At 37.8% G+C, this 20,498-nt stretch overlaps 2 protein-coding genes across 2 annotated transcripts in view; one reads left to right on the top strand and one right to left on the bottom strand.

Moving 5' to 3' along the window:
* The first annotated feature begins 168 nt into the window (after window positions 1–168).
* slc31a2 (solute carrier family 31 member 2) lies at window positions 169–5,460 on the top strand. The gene is made up of 4 exons (XM_084387556.1): window positions 169–375; window positions 2,702–2,768; window positions 4,119–4,374; window positions 4,490–5,460. The coding sequence occupies exons 1-4, from the start codon at window positions 370–372 to the stop codon at window positions 4,653–4,655; spliced, it is 495 nt and encodes a 164-aa protein (XP_084243682.1). The 5' UTR covers window positions 169–369; the 3' UTR covers window positions 4,656–5,460.
* A 530-nt stretch (window positions 5,461–5,990) lies between these two features.
* Window positions 5,991–20,498, bottom strand: part of niban2a (niban apoptosis regulator 2a) — a 29,596-nt gene continuing 15,088 nt past the window's right edge. The window contains exons 6-14 of the mRNA XM_084387607.1: window positions 19,889–20,004; window positions 16,250–16,354; window positions 15,558–15,720; window positions 13,132–13,319; window positions 12,892–13,047; window positions 12,122–12,235; window positions 11,887–11,994; window positions 11,202–11,313; window positions 5,991–8,278 (exon numbers count right to left, since the gene is read on the bottom strand). Coding sequence (XP_084243733.1) covers window positions 7,356–8,278; window positions 11,202–11,313; window positions 11,887–11,994; window positions 12,122–12,235; window positions 12,892–13,047; window positions 13,132–13,319; window positions 15,558–15,720; window positions 16,250–16,354; window positions 19,889–20,004 — 1,985 coding nt within the window. The 3' untranslated portion in view covers window positions 5,991–7,355. The remainder of the gene's footprint in view (window positions 8,279–11,201; window positions 11,314–11,886; window positions 11,995–12,121; window positions 12,236–12,891; window positions 13,048–13,131; window positions 13,320–15,557; window positions 15,721–16,249; window positions 16,355–19,888; window positions 20,005–20,498) is intronic.

Raw genomic sequence — 20,498 nt, 5'->3', positions numbered from 1 at the left:
AACCGCGTGTTTTATATGGACTCATACATGTTAAAGTGCATTTTAAAAAGTAATTTAGAGTGATATGTAGTTTTAATCGAGTTATTTGGTCATTTCCGCATCGCAGAGCAGGCGGATGAGAGGACTTCAACTCCCAGAATCCTCTGCGGCAAATATAAATAAAGCCTCGTGATGCAATGGTACTCTTTTTGTTTGGGTTCACTGCTTCTCAGCTGCTGGGCTTGGGCTATGAAGGCAGATAAAAATGTGACGATTTTGGCTGTTGATGTGCAAGTGGTAAAGTCGTATCTTTGTCGTAAGGGACGTTTCATCTGTCTAAAATACAAATCCCCCTGAACTCATTTTTAGAGGACTGCACGCGAGTTCATCATGAATGTAAGTTGGACGCGTTGTGTCCGGTAATATAAGTTCATTGAATTAAATACGCATGTGAATTATAGTCAGCTATAGCACTGCACTTCAAAATAATGTTTTTGACTTTTTAATTAAAGTTGTTTAGTTAATATCGTTTTTAATTTCGTTGTTTTTGTGTTTTATGCTGTCATTTACATATAATTTAATGCATCTGTTAACCAAAACCGTGTTAGTTGGTAAAACATTATTGCAGTTTACTCTATGGACATGATTATTTCATTTTAATATACCAAGATGTGTTTATATATTAATTGTTACATAAAGTGATAGTTTCTTCAAAATATGGAAATTACATTTATCCCTACTGTTAGGGACTGACAGCCTCATTCACACAAATTGCATATTTTTTAAATGTAAAGGTAACTGGGGCTGTTTTTCACCAAGCCACAGCATTTTACAAAGCAAATAAAAGATGTATTCATGCAAGAGCTTTCACAGCTGCTCCGAGATAACACTGGGAATTTCTTGATAAGGCACAAATGTTTCAAAAGCTACTTGTCTCCGTTTGGCCAATGCAAAACAATCAAGAGAACAGAAGATATGCTGTACAGGACACAATGTCTAGAGTACTCGGTGGAATTCTCCAGTGCTTGGAATGGATTGGATGGAATTCTCAAATTTTGCTTCTGAGGACAGGACAGCAGATTTACTCATGATTATAGCAGGATGAGGAATGTTGTTGATCTCTAGAGGGTAACAGGGACCTCCTTGTCTACTTCTGTTTGATATGTACTTCTTGCAGCACACTTATTACTTTTTTTTTTTTTGTCTTAATGTGTCAGTCATCAAGGTGCTGTTAACCGTAATGTGACTGTCACGAGTGTAAAGGGCCAGGCTTCCTCGCCTACACTTTTATTACGTTTCTTAACAACTGCAGAAGTTCTGAGAAAAGCCAAGACCACAAATTCTGATATCATTGCATTCCGATGCTTATCTAGTTCTTAGATATTGTGTCTTGAAACTGACAGAAGTTGAGTCACTAGGGTAATTTAAAGGGATAGTTCACCCAAAAAGGAAAATTCTGTCATTAATTATTCACCCTCATGTTGTTCCAAATCCGTAAGACTTTCGTTCATCTTCGGAACACAAATGAAGATTTTTTTTTAAAATGAAATCTGAGAGCTTTCTGTCCCTCCACTGACAGTCCACGCAAATACCACTTTGATGCTTCAAAAAGGGTTCATAAAGAGATCATAAAACTAATCCAAATGAATTTGAGCGGTTTAGTCCAAATTTTCTGAAGAGACTCACTTTGATTTAGGCTTCTATTCACATATAAACATTCATCAACGCACACGTCAGTTGTGGTAAACGGAAGCTCAAAAATGTTCGCTTGACGTGTGAGAACCAACGAGGTTCATTCTTGTGTCACGCAGCACGTTTGAGCTTTCACCAGAACCAATGAGGTTCATTCTCCTGTTACGCAACATTTTTGAGCTTCTGCAAGAACCAATGAGGTTCATTCTCCTTTTACGCAGCACGTTTGAGCTTTCACCAGAACCAATGAGGTTCCTTCTCCTTTTACGCAGCACGTTTGAGCTTTCACCAGAACCAATGAGGTTCATTCTCCTGTTACGCAACACTTTTGAACTTCTGCAAGAACCAATGAGGTTCATTCTCCTGTTACGCAGCACGTTTGAGCTTTCACCAGAACTAATGAGGTTCATTCTCCTGTTACGCAACATTTTTGAGCCTCTGCAAGAACCAATGAGGTTTGTTCTCGTGCGTTAAGCAGGTTCGGTTGAGCTTCTGTTTATGTTCGCTGATCAATGTTTATATTTGAATAAAAGCCTAAATTAAATCTGTTCATCATGTAAAGCGAGCCTCCTCAGAAAATTTGTATTCGTTTTATGATCTCTATGAACTTTTTGAAGCGTCACAATGGTAGTTGCGTGGACTGTCAGTGGAGGGACAGAAAGCTCTCAGATTTAATCGAAAATCTTCATTTGAGTTCCGAAGATGAACAAAAGTCTTACGGGTTTGGCACAACATGAAGGCGAGTAATTAATGACAGAATTTTGATGTTCGGGTGAACTAACCCTTTAAGCTTGATGGCATTGAATTCTTGTGATGTGGATAATTTTAGAAGTAAACAAGACGTCTAGGATTGAACATCATAGACTTGCAGGATTATATCACCTGTTTTGACAAGGTAATGGAAGCGTTATTAACTTCTGTTTATAGACTCTTCTCTTCCCACGGGATGGGTTGAAAGTCAGCCCTCAATGGAAACATGCCACTAATTACAAGCCTTGCTTATTATGTCTTTGTCTTCTGCCTTTTACAGATGCACTTTGAAGGATCCAGCAACGTCACGCTGTTGTTTGATTTCTGGGACGTGCGTGGGCCTGCAGGTACAGGGGATTTACAAACATGACCCAACATGATCATACAAACGAAATGCATACATTTACAGAATGACAGTTTATATCCCACCAATGCATCTTGATTTTCTTCCACCAGTTGGATTGAAATGTTGTGTAACTTGCTTTCTTGTACATGTTTCTACACATTACACATTATCATTTACTTCAGTGTTATTTTAGTGTTAATTATTTACAATTATAGAATTTAGTAAAATTTCTATTTTCATTTTTTGTATATTTTCTTTCTATCAAGCTTTGATTTATTTTTTATTTTTAGTAATTGTAGGACTTTTTTACATTGGTTTTATATTTTGACACTATATTTAAATCTCAAAACAAATCAGCATGGATGTGTGTGATTTCCATTATGCCTATAACCAAATCACAATACAACAGCACAAAATTGCTGGTGTGCATCTTGAGACAAAACAATGGCATTGACATTTTAAGATATATCAGTGCAAGTTGCTTTAATTTAAAACAGCTCAAACATGCACTTTAGTCTGGGACTAGCCTAAGCCTTGTCTGTGAAACCAGGCGATAAACATTTAATTGTATTTTAAAGATGCACTTTGACTGGTGGACCATTCAGTTTAAGTCAAGACAAACTTTAAGTTGGGTTGAGAAAGCCGGACCAGAGAGTTTGAAGTAGACTTAATAGCTTTAAGTCCGACATTTTTAAGTTTGAAGTAGTTTTATAATTGAAGGTTTTAAGTTTGAAATAGTTTTAGTTATGTAGAAGTTTTAAAAGGCAGAATACAAAAAAAATAAAGTTTGTTTCGGCTCTACAGCAGATCTAGAAGAAAATAGTGTCATTGTCCAGCCTAAGTCAGTTCAGTGTTGATTCACTGCGGTTGTAAAAATCATTAGTTATTAATTTAGTTAATTTATCTATACAGCAGCTCCGGAGAAAACATCGTCCAGCTCAATTCAGTTCTCAGTTTACAATTTTGACATCAGGCTCTTTTGTTGTAGAAATGCTCCATCTTCATAGACAAGAGTGTGTAGTGTAGAGTGTACAGTAAATGTTCTGTAATCGTGTGTGTGTTCAGTCATGCTGTGAGAATCCCATAAACAACATGTTCCTGATTTGGTTTGTTCTGTATCAGTTTCACTTCATAAGAAGGAGGCAAACAGATAACTTGTAATCATGATATTATATATCACGGCTGGTACGATTTTTGAACAACAGCAATATTGTGCAATAGTATAACAATGTGATGGCAAAGATGAATTTTCCAGTCTTCAGTGTCACATGATCCTTCAGAAATCATTCTAATATGAAACATTTCTGCTTATTTTCAATGTTGAACATTTACTACTTCTCTCTCTCTACAGGGATGGTGCTGTCGGTCTTCGTAGTTCTACTGCTCACGGTGATGTACGAGTTTCTGAAAGTGTGGAAGATCAATGTCGGAAAACAGCGCTCTCCCGTTCATCCACCCGGTCCAGTGTCATTCCCTCCTGAACAGTCGTGTTTCGCCCCTGTCATGAAGTGCGGAGGGGGAAGCTCTGCTCTGTCCAGCAGCCCCTCTGAGATCTCATTATCTCCCACCGAGACTATCACCACTGCTGACACCACCGCGAGGAAGAGGTGATGCTCGCAGCAAACTCACAATACACAACTGGGAAACTGTTATGATCTCAATCATACCGAAATCTGTCGATGGGTTATACTTTTAGCACTGTCTGCCGTTTGTCTCTTTCAGCTGGCTTCTGCACTGCCTCCAGACCGCCATACACATCCTGCAGGTGACGCTAGGCTACATGCTAATGCTCTGCGTCATGTCCTACAACGTGTGGATCTTCCTGGGGGTCATCATGGGATCCGTCTTGGGCTACTTTCTGGCTTTTCCTCTTCTGAATCACATTTGAGAAGAGATGAAAACTTAAAATGTTCATCTTAGGACTCTAGATGAAGAGCAACGGGAAACCTGTTTGATTTTATGATGCCAGGTTTGTCTGCTCACGATCAATGAGAAGACGTGCAGGAGGTGTGTAGATTGAACAAGGAATGATTCTCATAATTTTGAAGGTTGGAATTTAAATATGCATGAAATCTTATTTAACTTCAGTCTGGCTTGTCAAGTGTTGAGAGGTTTGATTTTAAACCTCATTGGAAACATTTTATCTTGCGTTAAGAACGGTGTTAAACGCATGGGATTTCACATGTGACCCGTTTGAGAACGGTGATGAACAACCGTTTAAAAATGTTAAACTTTCTACAATTACTGATGTAATTAATAAGCAAATTTTCTGTTACACAAATGAATGTTTAAATTCTGCTCTGTGAGATTTGCTTCAATGTAGCTGTTGGTTTTCTGTTATTTTGGGAAATCACACTAGTTTTAAACCTTGTGATGTGTAAAATAAACTTCCTGCATGAGCCAAGATCAGGCGTTCTTATGTCATGCTGGAAATTATTGCTGAAAGGGGAACAAAACCATTGGTTGAAAAGAGAAATGCAAACCATGTGGCCTTAGTTAATGTTCACCGGCAATACAGGACACTGAAACTGATTGACAGACTGAGAGCAGAAATTGGAGACCTACAATCCTCACCGCAATGATTTCAACGCACTATTAATCATGTTCCTCCAGCCGTTCTTTTTTTCTCCAATTTTTTATTATTTTTAAATGAAATTTGTGTTTTACTTAATGTATTAAAGTGTTTAAGTCTACACCTTGTCTAAGTTCTTTGTCTATAGAAATAAGGAAAAAAGCAAGTTGCAGCACAGTTTTGAATTTTAGATTTAGCCTAAGGCTTTAAAAGTTTGTGTTTGTATATGTGTGTGTACTGTGTATAATTTTGTGTATAAATACACATGCATGTATATATTTAATCAATATTTGCATGTATATACTGTATATATTTAAACAATTTATATATGATATATTAACAAATTTTTCTTAAATATATATACATGTGTGTATTTATATATACAAAATAGTTATAAAGTACACACACATATGTAAACAAACTTTTATTTTGGATGCGATTAATCGTTGCACAGCCCTAAAAAGAACAATTTATTTTTTAGATTATGTATTACATAAAATATTTTATTATAGAGTGTGGAGCATTTTAATTAATCTAAAAAAAAATCCTTGATAAAAGTATTAATTTTCACACACACACTAAAAAAAAACTGACCAAACTTCTGAATGGTAGTGTACATTATATGATAAATCAATGCTCACAATTACCGCATTTCAAAATAATAGTGATTTATTTATCCAATTCTTTATCCAAGGAATGGAAGGCGTAGAAAACATCACAATTTCACACTTTTAAAATAAATAACAGAAGATAACTAGTGAAATATTTGTGTGGTGCTAAACATTTTTAGATAAATGCACAGAAAACATTAAAACATAAATATATCAAGTAAATAATGATTAACCATTTTGTGATTCCAGTAAAAACAAGAAAATCCCAGTCAGAGTAGACCTTTGCCCAGCCATCCCGTATGACATCCCATTACAGAATTCCTCACATACATGCATTTCAACAACTGCACCAGAGAGTTCCACTACTTCCAGAAGATATTTCAAGGTTGTAAATGACTGTAAAATGTTATATCATAGTTCAGTAGCTTTGTGGAAACTATAGAGGCAAAAACCCCTGGTGAACTAAACCTATGATGTGAACTGACTGTCTAAACCTACTTCAATCCTTTGAAATGAATCCTTTGCAATGACTTCAATCCACTGACACGGAGCTCGGAGCTCTATCTGCAACTCAGTAATGGTGTTTCCGTCCTCCATAACATGCGTAAACAGGTGGAGGATGTGGTGGACTATGAATCTGGGTCACAGCATGTCTGTGAGCACACTATATAGGCATGCCTCAATGCTAATAAACCTTTGAATTGGTTCTAAACCACAAAGTAATCACTAGAAGCATTAAAAAGCAAGCTTTAATTTATTTGAATTCATTTGCATAGTTATTGCATAAGTGCTTAATTATGCTGCATTGTTACATTTATTAGTGTCTGAATATATTCCACAGTTAAAAAACAAACAAACAAAAACTTCAGATGGCCCCTATAAAATATTACTGTAGTTTTCAACATGTCTATTTTGCCATATCACTCAGCTGTACATTATGAGTACAGTCGGGTGAAGTCTACATTTGCATTAGTTGCACCGATGTCAAGAGGCGAGCGTATGCTGGTTTACGTCACACGCGACCAAACCACAGTCTAAGTGAGCACAGACACATGAAATTGAACTGGTCGAGATAATGACGGTCAGTTTTTTTGAAACCTCTGCCACATAATTTGTGTGGGAGTCATGAGTTACGTAAAACATTAAATAAAAAAAATTTAAGGCACACTAGGTGTATATAAATCTGTGTATGAGAATATTCAATATATATACACACATATATCTCGTAGATAAACATCCCCAAAATGTCTACATTAAGAAAGCAAGATTAGAAAATAAAAGAACTAATTTAAAATAAAACTAAAAATGAACGCCAACTAGGCTGAAATATCAACCATAAGTGTTGCTGATGGAAAACAAGCAAACACTTTCAGTTTATAAAAAAATGTTTTGGTGTAAATCTCACTCAAAGCAAGGCTCTATCAGCTGTGGTTTCAATTTCCGGGTTCTTTTCTGAAGCTTTGACATCTAAATCAATGCAAGTTTTCACTCCCTCCACCAGAGTTAACATCACCAGCTCTGTGTCCGCCACCTCGTCATCTGTGATTGGCTGCGGCTCTACTTCTTCTACATTCTCATTGGCTGGAGACTGAAACCCACTGTCATCATTGCGATGAGGGCTAGAGTTGGTAGAGGTTTGAGCGAATTCCCCATCAGAGTCAACGGCGCCTTCGCTCAGGTGATCGCTGGGGTCTTCCTGGATGGCGATCTCGATCTGATGAATGGCGCTCTCGATGGCGGACACACGCTGCTGCTCTTCCAAAGTCTGTTCACTGCTCGTTGTATCTAATTTTGTGTCAACTTTTTCTGGCGACTCTCCTGGCACGGTCTCCATTACGGAGGTGATGTGCTTCACCTCATCACCCTCTTCCAAAGGAAACATCCCGTTGGTCAACTGAGAGTCATCTTTTTCGACAGGGTTGACAAATTCCAGCACAGGGTTTATGAGGTCTCGGATCTGATTGATGCTGTCCGGAGAAGCCGGTCCTTTCTCGATGGGCACGTGCTCCACTGGGCTCAAAGACTTTTCTGTTGCAAGATCTTGTTCCACCTGCCCTTCGTTCTCCTCTGGGATGCCGTCCACTCCCGGTACTTCCTGGCAGGACTCGTAAAGAAAAGGCATGCCGTCCAGTTGGATCATGGAGACTACTTGTTTGCGTTTCCTGTTGGCCACTTCGCCTCCTTGCCTCTCCCCTTTTACTCCTTCGAATTGGCCAGCCCAGTCGATGGTGTTCTCTCCCAGCAGGTGCAGGTTGAGGTCACTGTTGGTCAGTACCATGCTGTCTCTGTATAGGTTGTGCCTTCGCTGGACCGCAGCTTCCTTCACAGCTGCAAAATTAAAAGGAATGAATGAAAACACATTCAAACTAGTTTTAAGCAGTAAGGTACAGAAGTTGTGCAATATTGTGTATATTGACTCATTAATACGAACACTTACTATATCGATTTATATAAAAAATAAACAAAAAAAAAATTGCTACATGTCCTGTGCTGGACAAACTGGGACTTACAAGACTTGCATATTGTTGCCCTATTGTGGGTTTGATTGCTTTTATTGCTCTCCTCATTTGTAAGTCGCTTTGGATAAAAGCGTCTGCTAACTGATTAAATGTAAATATTAGGGGTGTAACGGCACATATATTCATCCCGAACCATCATGGTACGGACGTCACGGATTGGTGCATACAATTAGACGACAAATACAATTAGTCACAGGCGATCCACACTCCAATGCGCCACTCTAACCACCACAACAGGAAAAAGAGCAGAAGAAGAGACGATCTAAGCACCAACCAAAAACAAGAGTTCAGATGGCACACAAGAGCTTGCTAGTAGCCTATACGGCAGGTCGATTCATTTTTGCTCCACTAACTTCACGGAAAAGAAACCAGGATGGCAGAAAGCGGCATTCTGTTTGTTTTCTTTATTTTACAAAAGCACAATGTTTCGTTTTTTTATTGTGAGTGTACACAAATAAAAATACCCTTTCGAATAATGTCTTACTCTTATCTGTATGACCATAAATGACGTATTTTAAGTTGTTCTGCTGTTATAATGAGACAAAATCATTTGGCATTGTGCCAATTTGTGAATGGAAGTCTCACTACTAGAGTCCAGTGATGCAAATATGTGTCTTGAAAATGGGAAGCCTCAGGTGCTCCTTGTGGAAAGGTGAAGTAGGCTCTTTTTCTTTTCGCTCGTACATGGTTATTTTGAAAAACGGACACATTTCCCTTCGGTTGTGCCCCTTGTTTACACGCAAACGGAGAACTCGCCTCTCTGAAACTCCGGCCAGAGTGGAGATTTTGGAAAACTCTGTTTGCACGTTTGCATGTGCTTCTCGTTACACTGCCACCTACAGGTTTGGCATGCTCTTGATGGCATATACACGGGTTTGTGTAAACGAACACTTTTCTGAAAACAGAGAGGGTGAAATGTCCGTTTATGAAAATAACCGGCCACGTGTAAACATAGCCTTAGGCAGTCGACGTCACAGTATGCGACAGAACTTGCACTGCGTCGAAGCATAGACAGTATAAACTGGACACAGCGACCCCATATGTTTCAACGGAGAAAAGTGAAGTCAATTAGAAGCTCTCACTTCCTGATGGTCGAGCGTACTGCGCAGACTCAAACTGAGCTTGACGACGTAGATGTGACGCGAGCAACCAGTCTGTCTTCTAGTAGCTGTGCCAAGAGAAATCTGAATCATTCCCTTCCGAAACTTGCAGAGACGGAGAGTGTGAGGAGGAAGTGTCCATGAGCTAGGAGCAGGAGCAACTTTTGCTAAGTATTCTGATTAATTACTTTGTCATTTTGCCTCCACGTCCCCCCGATTGCCCGCGAGCTTCTCCTCCTGTCCATACGGTAATTTCTCTACTGTGCGACAGAGAGTCGCGTGGTTATGACGCAATCGTTAGCCTATTTTTACAAAAACTGCTTCTACGGGGCCATAACGTTTTTTATTTTATACATTTCGTGTTTCTTTAGAAATAATGGACAAATGGAGTCTTTAAACGCCTCAGATGTAAAGTTATTCGCTGTCAAAGTGACGCCAAAATGAATGGGAGTCAATGGAATGGTAACAGCAGGTGATGGTCCGCTAATCAATGGCGGCGCCCGGGGAAGCTTCAATATTTTATGAAACCCTGCCCCCCGCGTCGAAGGTGCGACCTATATTTTCGGGATTCTGATTGGCTAACATGGACTTGAGCTTCTCGTTACACTGCCACCTACAGGTTTGGCATGCTCTTGATGGCATATACACGGGTTTGTGTAAACGAACACTTTTCTGAAAACGGAGAGGGTGAAATGTCAGTTTATTAAAATAACCGGCCACATGTAAACGTAGCCTAAGGCTACGTCTACATTAATCCGGATACATTTGAAAAAGGCTTTTTCGTTTATTAACGTTCTCCATCCACACTAGCGTTTTCAGGCGTTTTTGGACGTTTCTGTGTATGAGAAACTTTTAAAAAATGCCTGAAAACGCTAAATTCACCTGACTGCGCATGCGCAAAACCCCACAAAAGATCACTGATATGATTCAGATGGAAAAATAAATAATGAAGCTATCCCGCAATTTTTCTGACAGGATAATTTTATATAGTAAAATATCTCACCATTCACTGATGCAGTCCAGGTCGCACGCAGTCACCATATGTTTGGACTAAAACGCAACTGCTCTCATGTATTGCCGCAGGACAGCAAATGTGAGTAAATTCTGTCATCTTTGCAGGACTGTGATATGAAGAGTGTGCAACGTCGAATATTTGTAGCAACAGTGTGAAAGTGAATAGCACATAACAGGCACAATACTGGTATAAACATGAATATATCTATTGGTACAATATGCGTCACGACTAAATTTACGTCATCGTTTTTAAATACCACCGGTTTCAGTCCACACTACAACGCGAAAACAGCGTTTTCAAATGTATCCACTTTGGAGAGCGTTTTCAAAAAAGCTTCGTTTTCATTAATAAAAACGCCATCTCAGTGTGGACGGAAGGCCAAACCGGAGAGAAAAATATACATTTCGAAAACGTATTAGTGTGGACATGGCCTAAAGGAGGCTGTACTGTTCCAACTACCTCAGAGGGGACTAAATGCCACAAGGTGGAACAAACTGTACTTTTAAAAATATATGAAAAGAAATCTAGCATCTGGGATTTGTTGCTTTTTCCTGTGGTCCCGAACTCGTATCGAACCGTGACCTCAAAACAGGGCTGAAGGGGCTGCAGACACTCACCCATCATGATGTCCTTGGAGACTGACTGCAGGACCAATTCCTCAAAAATGTTCTCTACTAGGATGAATCTAGAAAAGTCCTCAAAGATGAGCTCCTTGAACTTGGGCAATTCCTAGATGTCATAGGAAGAAAAGAAAAAAAACATGAATATTTCACATAAAATCAGCAAACATGTCTTGGTGTGCTTTATATGGAAAACAAATACTATTTATCAATTAATTGAAATAAATTCTAAATGATTAAGCTATTATCTATAAAACCAATAGATCAACAATCAACTAATTTTATGGAATAATAATAATAACCTGGTTACAAATACTACTGCTAGTAGAATACAAATTAATAAATTAACTGGTAACAAATATTAATAATAATAAATTACTGATGATAATAATAAATTAATACATTACTATATATTTGTCCCCACATTTTTAATATCTGAAAATAAATATTATATTTCTTTTTTAGTGACATTTTTTACATGAGCCCATATTAACATCTGACTCTAGGTGGGCTAATGGCCACTAAGAAAGCTGGAATAGCACGACAAAAAAAAAAAAAAAAAAAAAAAACCCTTGTTTGTTCTTACAAAGGGATGTGTAGCATAAAAATCAATAAAAAAAAAATTATACAGAACAATGGCACTCCCAACTGGCACAGAGACAGGCCATTTCATTGTACCAACCGTCGAACAGGATGGGGAGAGCTGTTTCAGCATGTATGGTATGATGATTTGAAGCAAAGCCTCTCTGAAGAACTTCTTCCTCACTGTGCTGCTGTCATAGTCATATTTCTGCGGGTCATGAACAAACAGAATTAAAATGAAGCAGGTCTTTAAAAAAAGTCTAATAACAGCAAGAATCCAGGAGCTGTGCAAACAAAACCCGTTTCAGCTTTAGAGACCCAACAAGTGGACTTACTTTGAGTACTCGGTCCTGACAGCGCTGGACTGTCTTGCAGAGGTCCTCCCCGCTGTTGCCCTCGAGACTCTGATGGACCAACTGCTCAAATGTGTGCACTGCATCATCCATTTGCTACATCCACAAATAGAGGAATTTTAGGAAGGAGGGGTGACAGATTGTCATCAACTTTGGTGGTTTATTTGTAAAATTATATAACTCTCATGGACAATGACTACATTTGGAATAACAACATACATGCAGCAGAAATAGCAAAAGTACCAAGTATACCCAGTATATGGCCATGGGATACTATATATCAAGATTGGATTGGGATAGAGGGAAGGACGGATTGGGATGGAACATGGTAAGATCATACTAACATTGATCATACCAAAGAAATATGCTGTTTTATCATATACCCATTTGATATATTGTATACTTTCATTTGAATGTCAGTAAAGTCTCAATTGCCAATAGACCTGCAATAACCGATATTACCTCAGGGTGGAGCTCATCAACAATAAACTGCATCTTAAATTTCTCTTGAATATCCACAAACCATTTTTCTCATAGATTCTTGCTCTTGGCCTCATTGCTAAATAAATGTGGACACTTGCTTTTTGATTTTGTTGCTTGGCACCAAAAAAAATGAATGCAGGCTATAGAATGATTAATAGCAAATCAATTTCAAGTGCCAGTGCCAAGTACTGCAAACCTTCAAGAAGTTTTAGATATTCAAATGGAATATTTAGAAATGACAAGAACAGTGTGGGTCTAAGGAAAGAGACCTGTCTCATGAGGATCTGAGCTCTCTGGATGAACACAGAAGGGCTGGACACGTCACATCTCTGCTGGAGGCCTTCCAGGTTCAACGTCTCCATCTTCTCATAGCAACTCTGCATCTTCACCGGGTGGAAGGCCAACATGGAGATCTTGTCCATATGCTAGGAATGAGCATTGAGAGGTTTTGGGGTTAACTAATCCTTAAAATGCATAGGCTAATGTTGTAAATCAATGTCTTGTCTCACCTCTCCCATTTTCTCCTTGCTGCCATCGTTCATTGAGTTCTTGCTGATCTCCACCAGCTCACGGAACAGGATGTCCCTCACTTCTGAGAATCCTCTGCTTGTGGGCTCCATGAGGGCCTCTAGAATGGAGTGGATGTAGGGCTGAACTTTGCTCCTCACTAGCTGTTCAACACGGGGTGACACCGATGCTTTAAGAAAAAGATTAGACAGATATTAGCACACTAGAACTTCCCTTAAGAGGTAAAAACCACATGAAACAAATTTCATGTGTGTGCATATTAAATTTGTGCGCTTTAGTTTAATAAGCTTTAAATTTGCATGTGAAATTCACGTGCTTGTTTGAGAGACATACTGACCTAACAAGGGACTTTTATGCTTAATTATGTTATGTCTCACTTCTCAAATGATGTGCCAAAACAAAGAACACCATAGAAAGAGCTCAATTATAAAAGCTTAAGACTGATCCCAATGACTCTAAGCCACATAAAGGGCCCTGGTATCTGTGAACAGGTGATTGTGGGAAAGCACCTGTCCTGAAATGTCAAAACAACCTCTATTATTCAGTGAGAATAAAGGTGGCACCACAAACACACAGATGGACTGTGTGTATATAATCATATAGATTATGAGAAACTCAAAAACATGCTGTCGAGATTATTTTGCTTATGCCATTTGAAATGTGCAACGGGTGTTTTCGGTGTAACATGGTCCCAGCCACAAATGACAAGAAAAATGTAGTACTCGAGTCTTGCCAAACCTACATTATGGCAGGACGGTCAGGGCTTTTTAGGTTATAGTTGAACTAAGCTGCGTGAAACTGAATTCCAATGAAAGAGGGATCATATGGAAGAATTTGAGACTTTCACGCTTGAATGTTCAAAAACACATTCATTTTCACATATTTTACATTATTGCAGCACAGGGCCGGATCTTGGCATAGGCATGGACATTAGTCTTGCCCACCCAATCCGAATTTAGGCAAAGATAGCGTTAAACTGTTTTTATGGTTTGTGCATTGATTAAAAGCAATCTGAGTCAGGCTGCATGTTGAGAAGTTTTATTAAGGGCAACCAACTTGACATCTGAGCTTCAAGGGCCAGACAGAGCCAGTCACTTTGATCAAGTCACCATTTTACTAAGAAGCCCCTCCTTCCGAAAAGTACAATATGCTCTGATTGGTTGGCTAGACCAGTGTTGGGGAAAGTTACTTTTAAAAGTAATGTTACAATATTGCGTTACTCCCCCGAAAAGTAACGAAATGCGTTACTTTTTATGAAATGTAATGCATTACATTTTACTTTTTCACACCAAAAGTGAAATGAACAAGCCTCAGGCTGAAGGAAATGCATATTTACGTCTGTACAGTAGAGGGCGTTCAGCTGTGCTGCCATTCTGGATTAAAGAACAATAGGATACAGGAGAAGGAAGTTCAACACTCTTATTTCTAAATCTAATCTAAAGTCATTTTTGCTTATTAGTATGGTTGAATTAGATCATTAAAAAGTCAGCAGCAAAGACATTTGTTAACAAAGTGAATTAAATACATAAAGTATATTTGTGTAATTTAATATAGTTATTTATAAAAGTTTAGCATAAAATGAATAAAAACCATAAAATACAATCTCAAAATGTTGAGGAATACTGAATGTTTTTGTGCAAGTGAGATGAGTAAATGCATGTTCACATTTAGTCTAGAACTAAAATAACCATGTTTACACAGCGCACACACCTCCTAAATTTATTTCTCTCAACATGGGGACAGCAGAGCTCTCAGTCAATAAATGTGAAAAAGTAACTAGCGTTACTTATTTAAAAAAGTGACTTAGATATTTTGTTGTAAATTGAAAAAGTAATGCGTTACTTTACTAGTTACTTGAAAAAGTAATAGGATTAAGTAATTCAAGTTACTTGTAATGAGTTATCCCCAACACTGGTTGTGATTGGTCAACCACTTTGAGCAGAAAATGACACACCCTTTACCAGAACCATGAGTTCACACACAACTAACAACCAGGCCTTGTCTCTTTTTTTTTTTTCATGTCTTGGGTGGAACATATTAAAATTAGATATTTTGTGATGTGTATGTTCCTGGAAGAAAACTCAAGACTACAATCAAGGCCTTTCAGAGAGTTCAGAAATAGTGCTTACTGATATAGAGAATAACTCTCTTTGGAGAAGAATTTGTGATTTGTAACTTTGCAGACCAATTTTAAAGATGTTGAAAATGTAAAAAAAAAAAAAAAAAAAAAAAAAAAAAAAAAAAAAAAACACAACACACAATTAGGTCCCTCTTTAAGATCTTATTTGTCATGCATCAGGCAATATGTTCTCTCTCATTTTTGCTAGTCTCTCTGTGTGTCTCTCTGTGTGTCCTAGAGGGAACGCTAGTGATTTCCACATAGTAGACAGCTTGGTTCTGCTCTTACCGCGGATCTTTCCGGAAACATGCTCTTTGGACGTGATGATTTGGTCCATATCTGTGCGTAGAGCAGCGTCCAGGCGGGGGCGCTCCAACTCACAAACCTGAACCAGAGCTTCGTGTTGAGTTCGTGTCTGTGACAACACCTGCCTGTATACTGCATCTGAGATCTGACAGGGTAAACAAACAGATGATAAACAAACCTCATACAAACTACAGCAGATATTCATACATTCATTCCTTAAATTTTCTTAATACAGTAAAAAAAAATAAAAAAATGCAGTTGTCTTTTTTGGCATATATATTATTTATATATATATATATATATATATATTTTTTTTTTTTGGAATTGTTGGTTTGTTGAAGTGTTGGTGTTCACAATGTGAACCCTAACACCAATGTATACTTATCTATAGACTGAAATGGAATAATTTTATTTATTTATATATATATATATATATATATATATATATATATATATATATATATATATATATATATATATATATATATATATATATATATATATTATATATATATATCTGTTATAAACTAATAGATTTATTATCTATTGACAAGAAACTATGATAAAATTATAAAAAAAATTTATTGCATATAAATTATTTGTGTAAATGATAAGATTTTTTTTTTTTTTTTTTTTTTTTTTTACAGCTTTACAATTTGCATATGAGAACTGACCAGCATCCAGTCCTTCTGTCTCTGTTGTAGTTTTCCTTTCAGCCGAGGTACGATCAGATTCCTCAATTCAGGGTGCAAAGTCTCCATCACCAGGTTGGCAAGAATCTAGACACACAAACAGATGCGAATGAGAAAAAGCCTTTGAAAACTAGTGGTAACACAGCAACTGGAACTATACCATTGACTTAATGATGGCATGACAAAATTTGAATACTGCTTTAGAAACCAATCAGACAGCTACGAGGGCATCATTAACTTTATGCTAACAGCTTTGTAGTTTTGCATGCATATCTTCCGTAACCATGCCATCATAGACTGCAGACTGTAGGCTACAATGTCAAATGAATAATTCTTTAAGCGTTCACACCCATAACATAGACGCCCATTACAGATGGCTGCTTTGTTTATGCTCACTTCAGTGAATGCAATGACAGACAGAACAGAAACAACCTTTGATGTGGGGAAACATGTGTCTGTGTGAATAAGTCTTTTCATGTGTGTTTTTAGGGATGGGATAATAGTTTTATCATAAATAATACACCACAAACATGACACGTTTACTTTCTAAATATTAGGATTAGCTCACACCTTAATGTTGCCTGATATCAACCAATGTGTTTGATAGTGTGAGAGAGAGGAAGGGGTCAAGAGGTCAGTAGAAAGGGGCTTCTTTATGACTTGTTGGTGATGGTGTGGAGCAAATGACTGGCATTTATTAGCTGGTCACCTGTGAAGCATCCGCCCACACCATACACATAAAAATGCACACCTCTAGGTCACACTAATATATGCTATATGCGAGCAATGTAACTTAAATTAGCCAATTATATTATTGCAGCTAATTCAAGGCTTGGCTGAACAAACTGGTATCAATAACTAAGTTGTTTGATGTTTGTGTGAATGGCATTTCAAGTTGTTCTTAGATCCATGGGCTTACAATTTCATCCAATGGTAAATAGTACAGAATGGCTTTCACCCCCTCCACTCGTCCTGTTTCCACGGTAACGCAGGGGCCAGGTGGGCAGTAACACCCTGCAGACCCCTCACAGAAAAACAAAAAACAGACGGCCCACACCCAGCAGTAATAACAACCCACGCAGCAGTTTCCAGCATGGTGTCACATCCAGGCTGACCGTGACGCCCTGTATCACTGGATCACTCTCGCACACACAAAATGTCAATACCTTCTTTATTTGCAATTCATAGTACTTTTCCCTGGTTAAAGTGTAAGAACAGAGGCATTAATTGAGTTTATACACACAAACAGCTCATTCATAGGAAACATTTCCTGGGTGTGTTCTGGCAGGGAGCAAAACATAACATTTAAAGGAAGGTAGGAAGGTGCATGTGTGCTTTTAAAGGAATATTCCTGGCTTAATACAACCTAAACTACAAAACTTATCACTTCTGATGTGTTCATCTTTCTGTTGGTAAAAATAAACCCATTAACAATAATGTACAATAAGTGACGTCAAATGTCATTGATTATCGCACGTCTTGTGACGCACCAGACTTCAGTGTGCACAAACTGAATGCTATAGAAGAGAAGATATTCAGTGGTATTTAATGAAATTCAGTTTATGCTTTTGAAGTAAATAACTGATATACAGTATTGTATGATATTTGATGTAAAAATTCATTTTGAAAGAGTCATAAAAAAACAAAACGCTCCCCTTAATTCCAGATCACGATGTGCATTAAAATGACACTAAACGTCACATGCAGGTGAGAAACGCTTTTAATTTTAATAATATTCTTGAAAACCAAGGAAAATGTGTATGAGAACATTCAAATTGCTTAACACTAAAATATCAGGTTGATACTTATCCTAAATATGTAAATTATGTAATTTTATGAAGAGAAAGGAAGAATTTGAAGGGAAAAAAAAAATTTAGTAATAAACTTTCATTTCAAGATTACGGTTACTACATTCATTTTGTAAACGTTTTTGCTGGATTGTGGAAAATAAATACAAAATGAGAAAAAGGAACACCTTTTGTATTATAGGTCCTCTTTAAGAGCACTGTATGGGTGTGCGTGTGTGTGTCCAAAGGAGAGAGAAAGAGTGTGAGGAGTGAGGGCAACCAGAACCCAATCATTTTAATGACGGCCTGTTTGCATTTCATTCAAATCTGTGCACACAAGTAGGAAAGCGAGTAAGATAGACATTCCTAAATCTATTAGAAACTAAATGTTATTTCCAGCATAATATGACTAAAATGAGACAGCAGGATAAACCACACAGACCTGACCATAACTCACCCCTCTAATGACACATTCTCAGCTGTCTCTCTGCTCTGTGGTTTAGAGATTATTGAGGGTTTGTGCTGCTCCAGACCAGTAGAGATCTTAAATACAGAGTGATCAGTCTGACTTAAAGATTAAGCTTAAAAAGAGCTAGTCTTTTTTTAAAAATGGCCTTCAGGTCAGACAAAAAGATGGAAACCATTGTATTTTGGCATTTATTTATTTTAAATGAGTTTGGGAGGGAGAAATGGGTAATTCAGAAAGCTGTTATGATGTCACAAATATTAGCACATTAACATATGATCAGTAACATTCAATACTTCATTCAAAAACTTGGTGCGCCCAAATTAACGATGGCATTAAATACATGGAGGTTGATTATCTAATTTGACCTAACCTCCATGTACTTAACACCATCGTTAATTTGGACGGACCAAGTTTTTGAATAAGTATTGAATGTTACTGATCATATGTTAATGTGCTAATATTTGTGACATCATTAGATGGATCTCTATCTCTATCAAATATATCTATACCTATATCTCATATCTATATCTAGATCCCTACATCTCATATCTATACCTATATCTATATGTAAGTTACAAAAATAACAATATACTTTGGTTCATGAAATCATGATACATAAGAAAATAAGGGAAAAATAAAAGCTACAAAACTGTAGAATATGGCCCACTCTCAGCAATAAAGCCAAAACGAACACCCTTCCACCTGTCTGCTTGTAAATTTACTTTTTTTTTTTAAACGAACATCTGATGGAAGTTGGTTTGAAGTGGTTTCTAGCTGGTCTAGGTTGATCATTTATGGTAATTAGTTGGTCTAGAGCTTCATTACAAGTTTAACCTGGTAGACATGGCTGGTTAGGACTGGTAGACAACTTTGAAATACAACTTGACCACCTTTAGCAGGTAGACCTGTTTTTTTACCTAGATTCTCCATTGCCAAAGTTCTCAGTGAAATAAATATTGTTACTTTAAGAGAGTCAGCCACACCTGAGACAAAGTTTGGGTGCCCTCCCACCTGTCTCGGACACATAAAGCCAAGATTGAGGACATTCATAGGGAACTCAATCCGAATGATCCAAGGAAAACAGAAGTGCTCAGGGATAAACGCTGTCTGTTCTGTTCTTTCCTCCTCTCTCTCTCGTTCTTTTCCAGGGAGGCTCTGATTTCTCCTCCATTCTTATTCCCATGAGTCAAAGAGAGGCCCACTAAACAGCACCTTAAACTCACTAAATATACTGTACAAGTTGCAGTATGAAATTAAACCATCACTGGAACAATGCATTTTATATGCAAAGTATCCTGTTTTGTATGAAGGATGTTTAATTGTGACAGCTGTCAGATGCTCCAAACATGAATGACCTTCACTAACCTGTGCTTGGTTTCCACACATCAAGTCCCAGGTGCCGTAGTGACCCTTGGCCTGCCTGTAGAGCCGTAGCGCATCCGTGAAAGCCGGTGTCGATACCTTGGACTCCTCTGACAGTCCTAGAGAGGTCAAGAAACATGACATGTAACAGATCAACACCCTGTTAAATTCACATGGTTTATGCCAGTGGTTCTCAAAGTGGGGTCCATGACCCATAGCCAGGGGGTCCGTGTAATATTTTGCTAGGCTACCCTATTTTTTCAGACTATAGCTTATGTTGCATTTTTTAGCATCTGAAACATGCTGCAACATAATTATTCAGAAGTGACTTACAGCCTAATGCATTAAAACTTATGGTAGACACTTAAAGGTTTTTATAGACATATTTCTCATGTTTGTGCTACAAATAGGCTTCACGCTGAGTTTCGGTTCTTTTTTGTGATGCGCTAAATAAATTTGTTTAGGCTTTAAAAGCGATGTTCTTTGTAATGAATGCCACTATAACTTGTTTATTTTATAGGCCTTTTTTTCCCTTCTAAATAGGCTAACGTTAAATATTGGGAGAGTTTCTCTCAAAAACGATGCGACATTCAGGTGCCACTTATTTTCTGGA

This window comes from Rutilus rutilus (genome assembly GCF_951802725.1).
Source record: "Rutilus rutilus genome assembly, chromosome: 18".
Taxonomy (NCBI): Eukaryota; Metazoa; Chordata; class Actinopteri; order Cypriniformes; family Leuciscidae; genus Rutilus; species Rutilus rutilus.
The sequence above is the reverse complement of the archived record's forward strand: the minus strand, read 5'-3'. Positions and strand labels throughout refer to the sequence as shown.

Bases quoted from the DNA above. Each gene is read 5' to 3' on its own strand.
- slc31a2 (XM_084387556.1), top strand. The intron at 2,769-4,118 runs GTACAGGGGATT...CTCTCTCTACAG, and splicing joins GGACGTGCGTGGGCCTGCAG to GGATGGTGCTGTCGGTCTTC. The intron at 4,375-4,489 runs GTGATGCTCGCA...TGTCTCTTTCAG, and splicing joins GACACCACCGCGAGGAAGAG to CTGGCTTCTGCACTGCCTCC.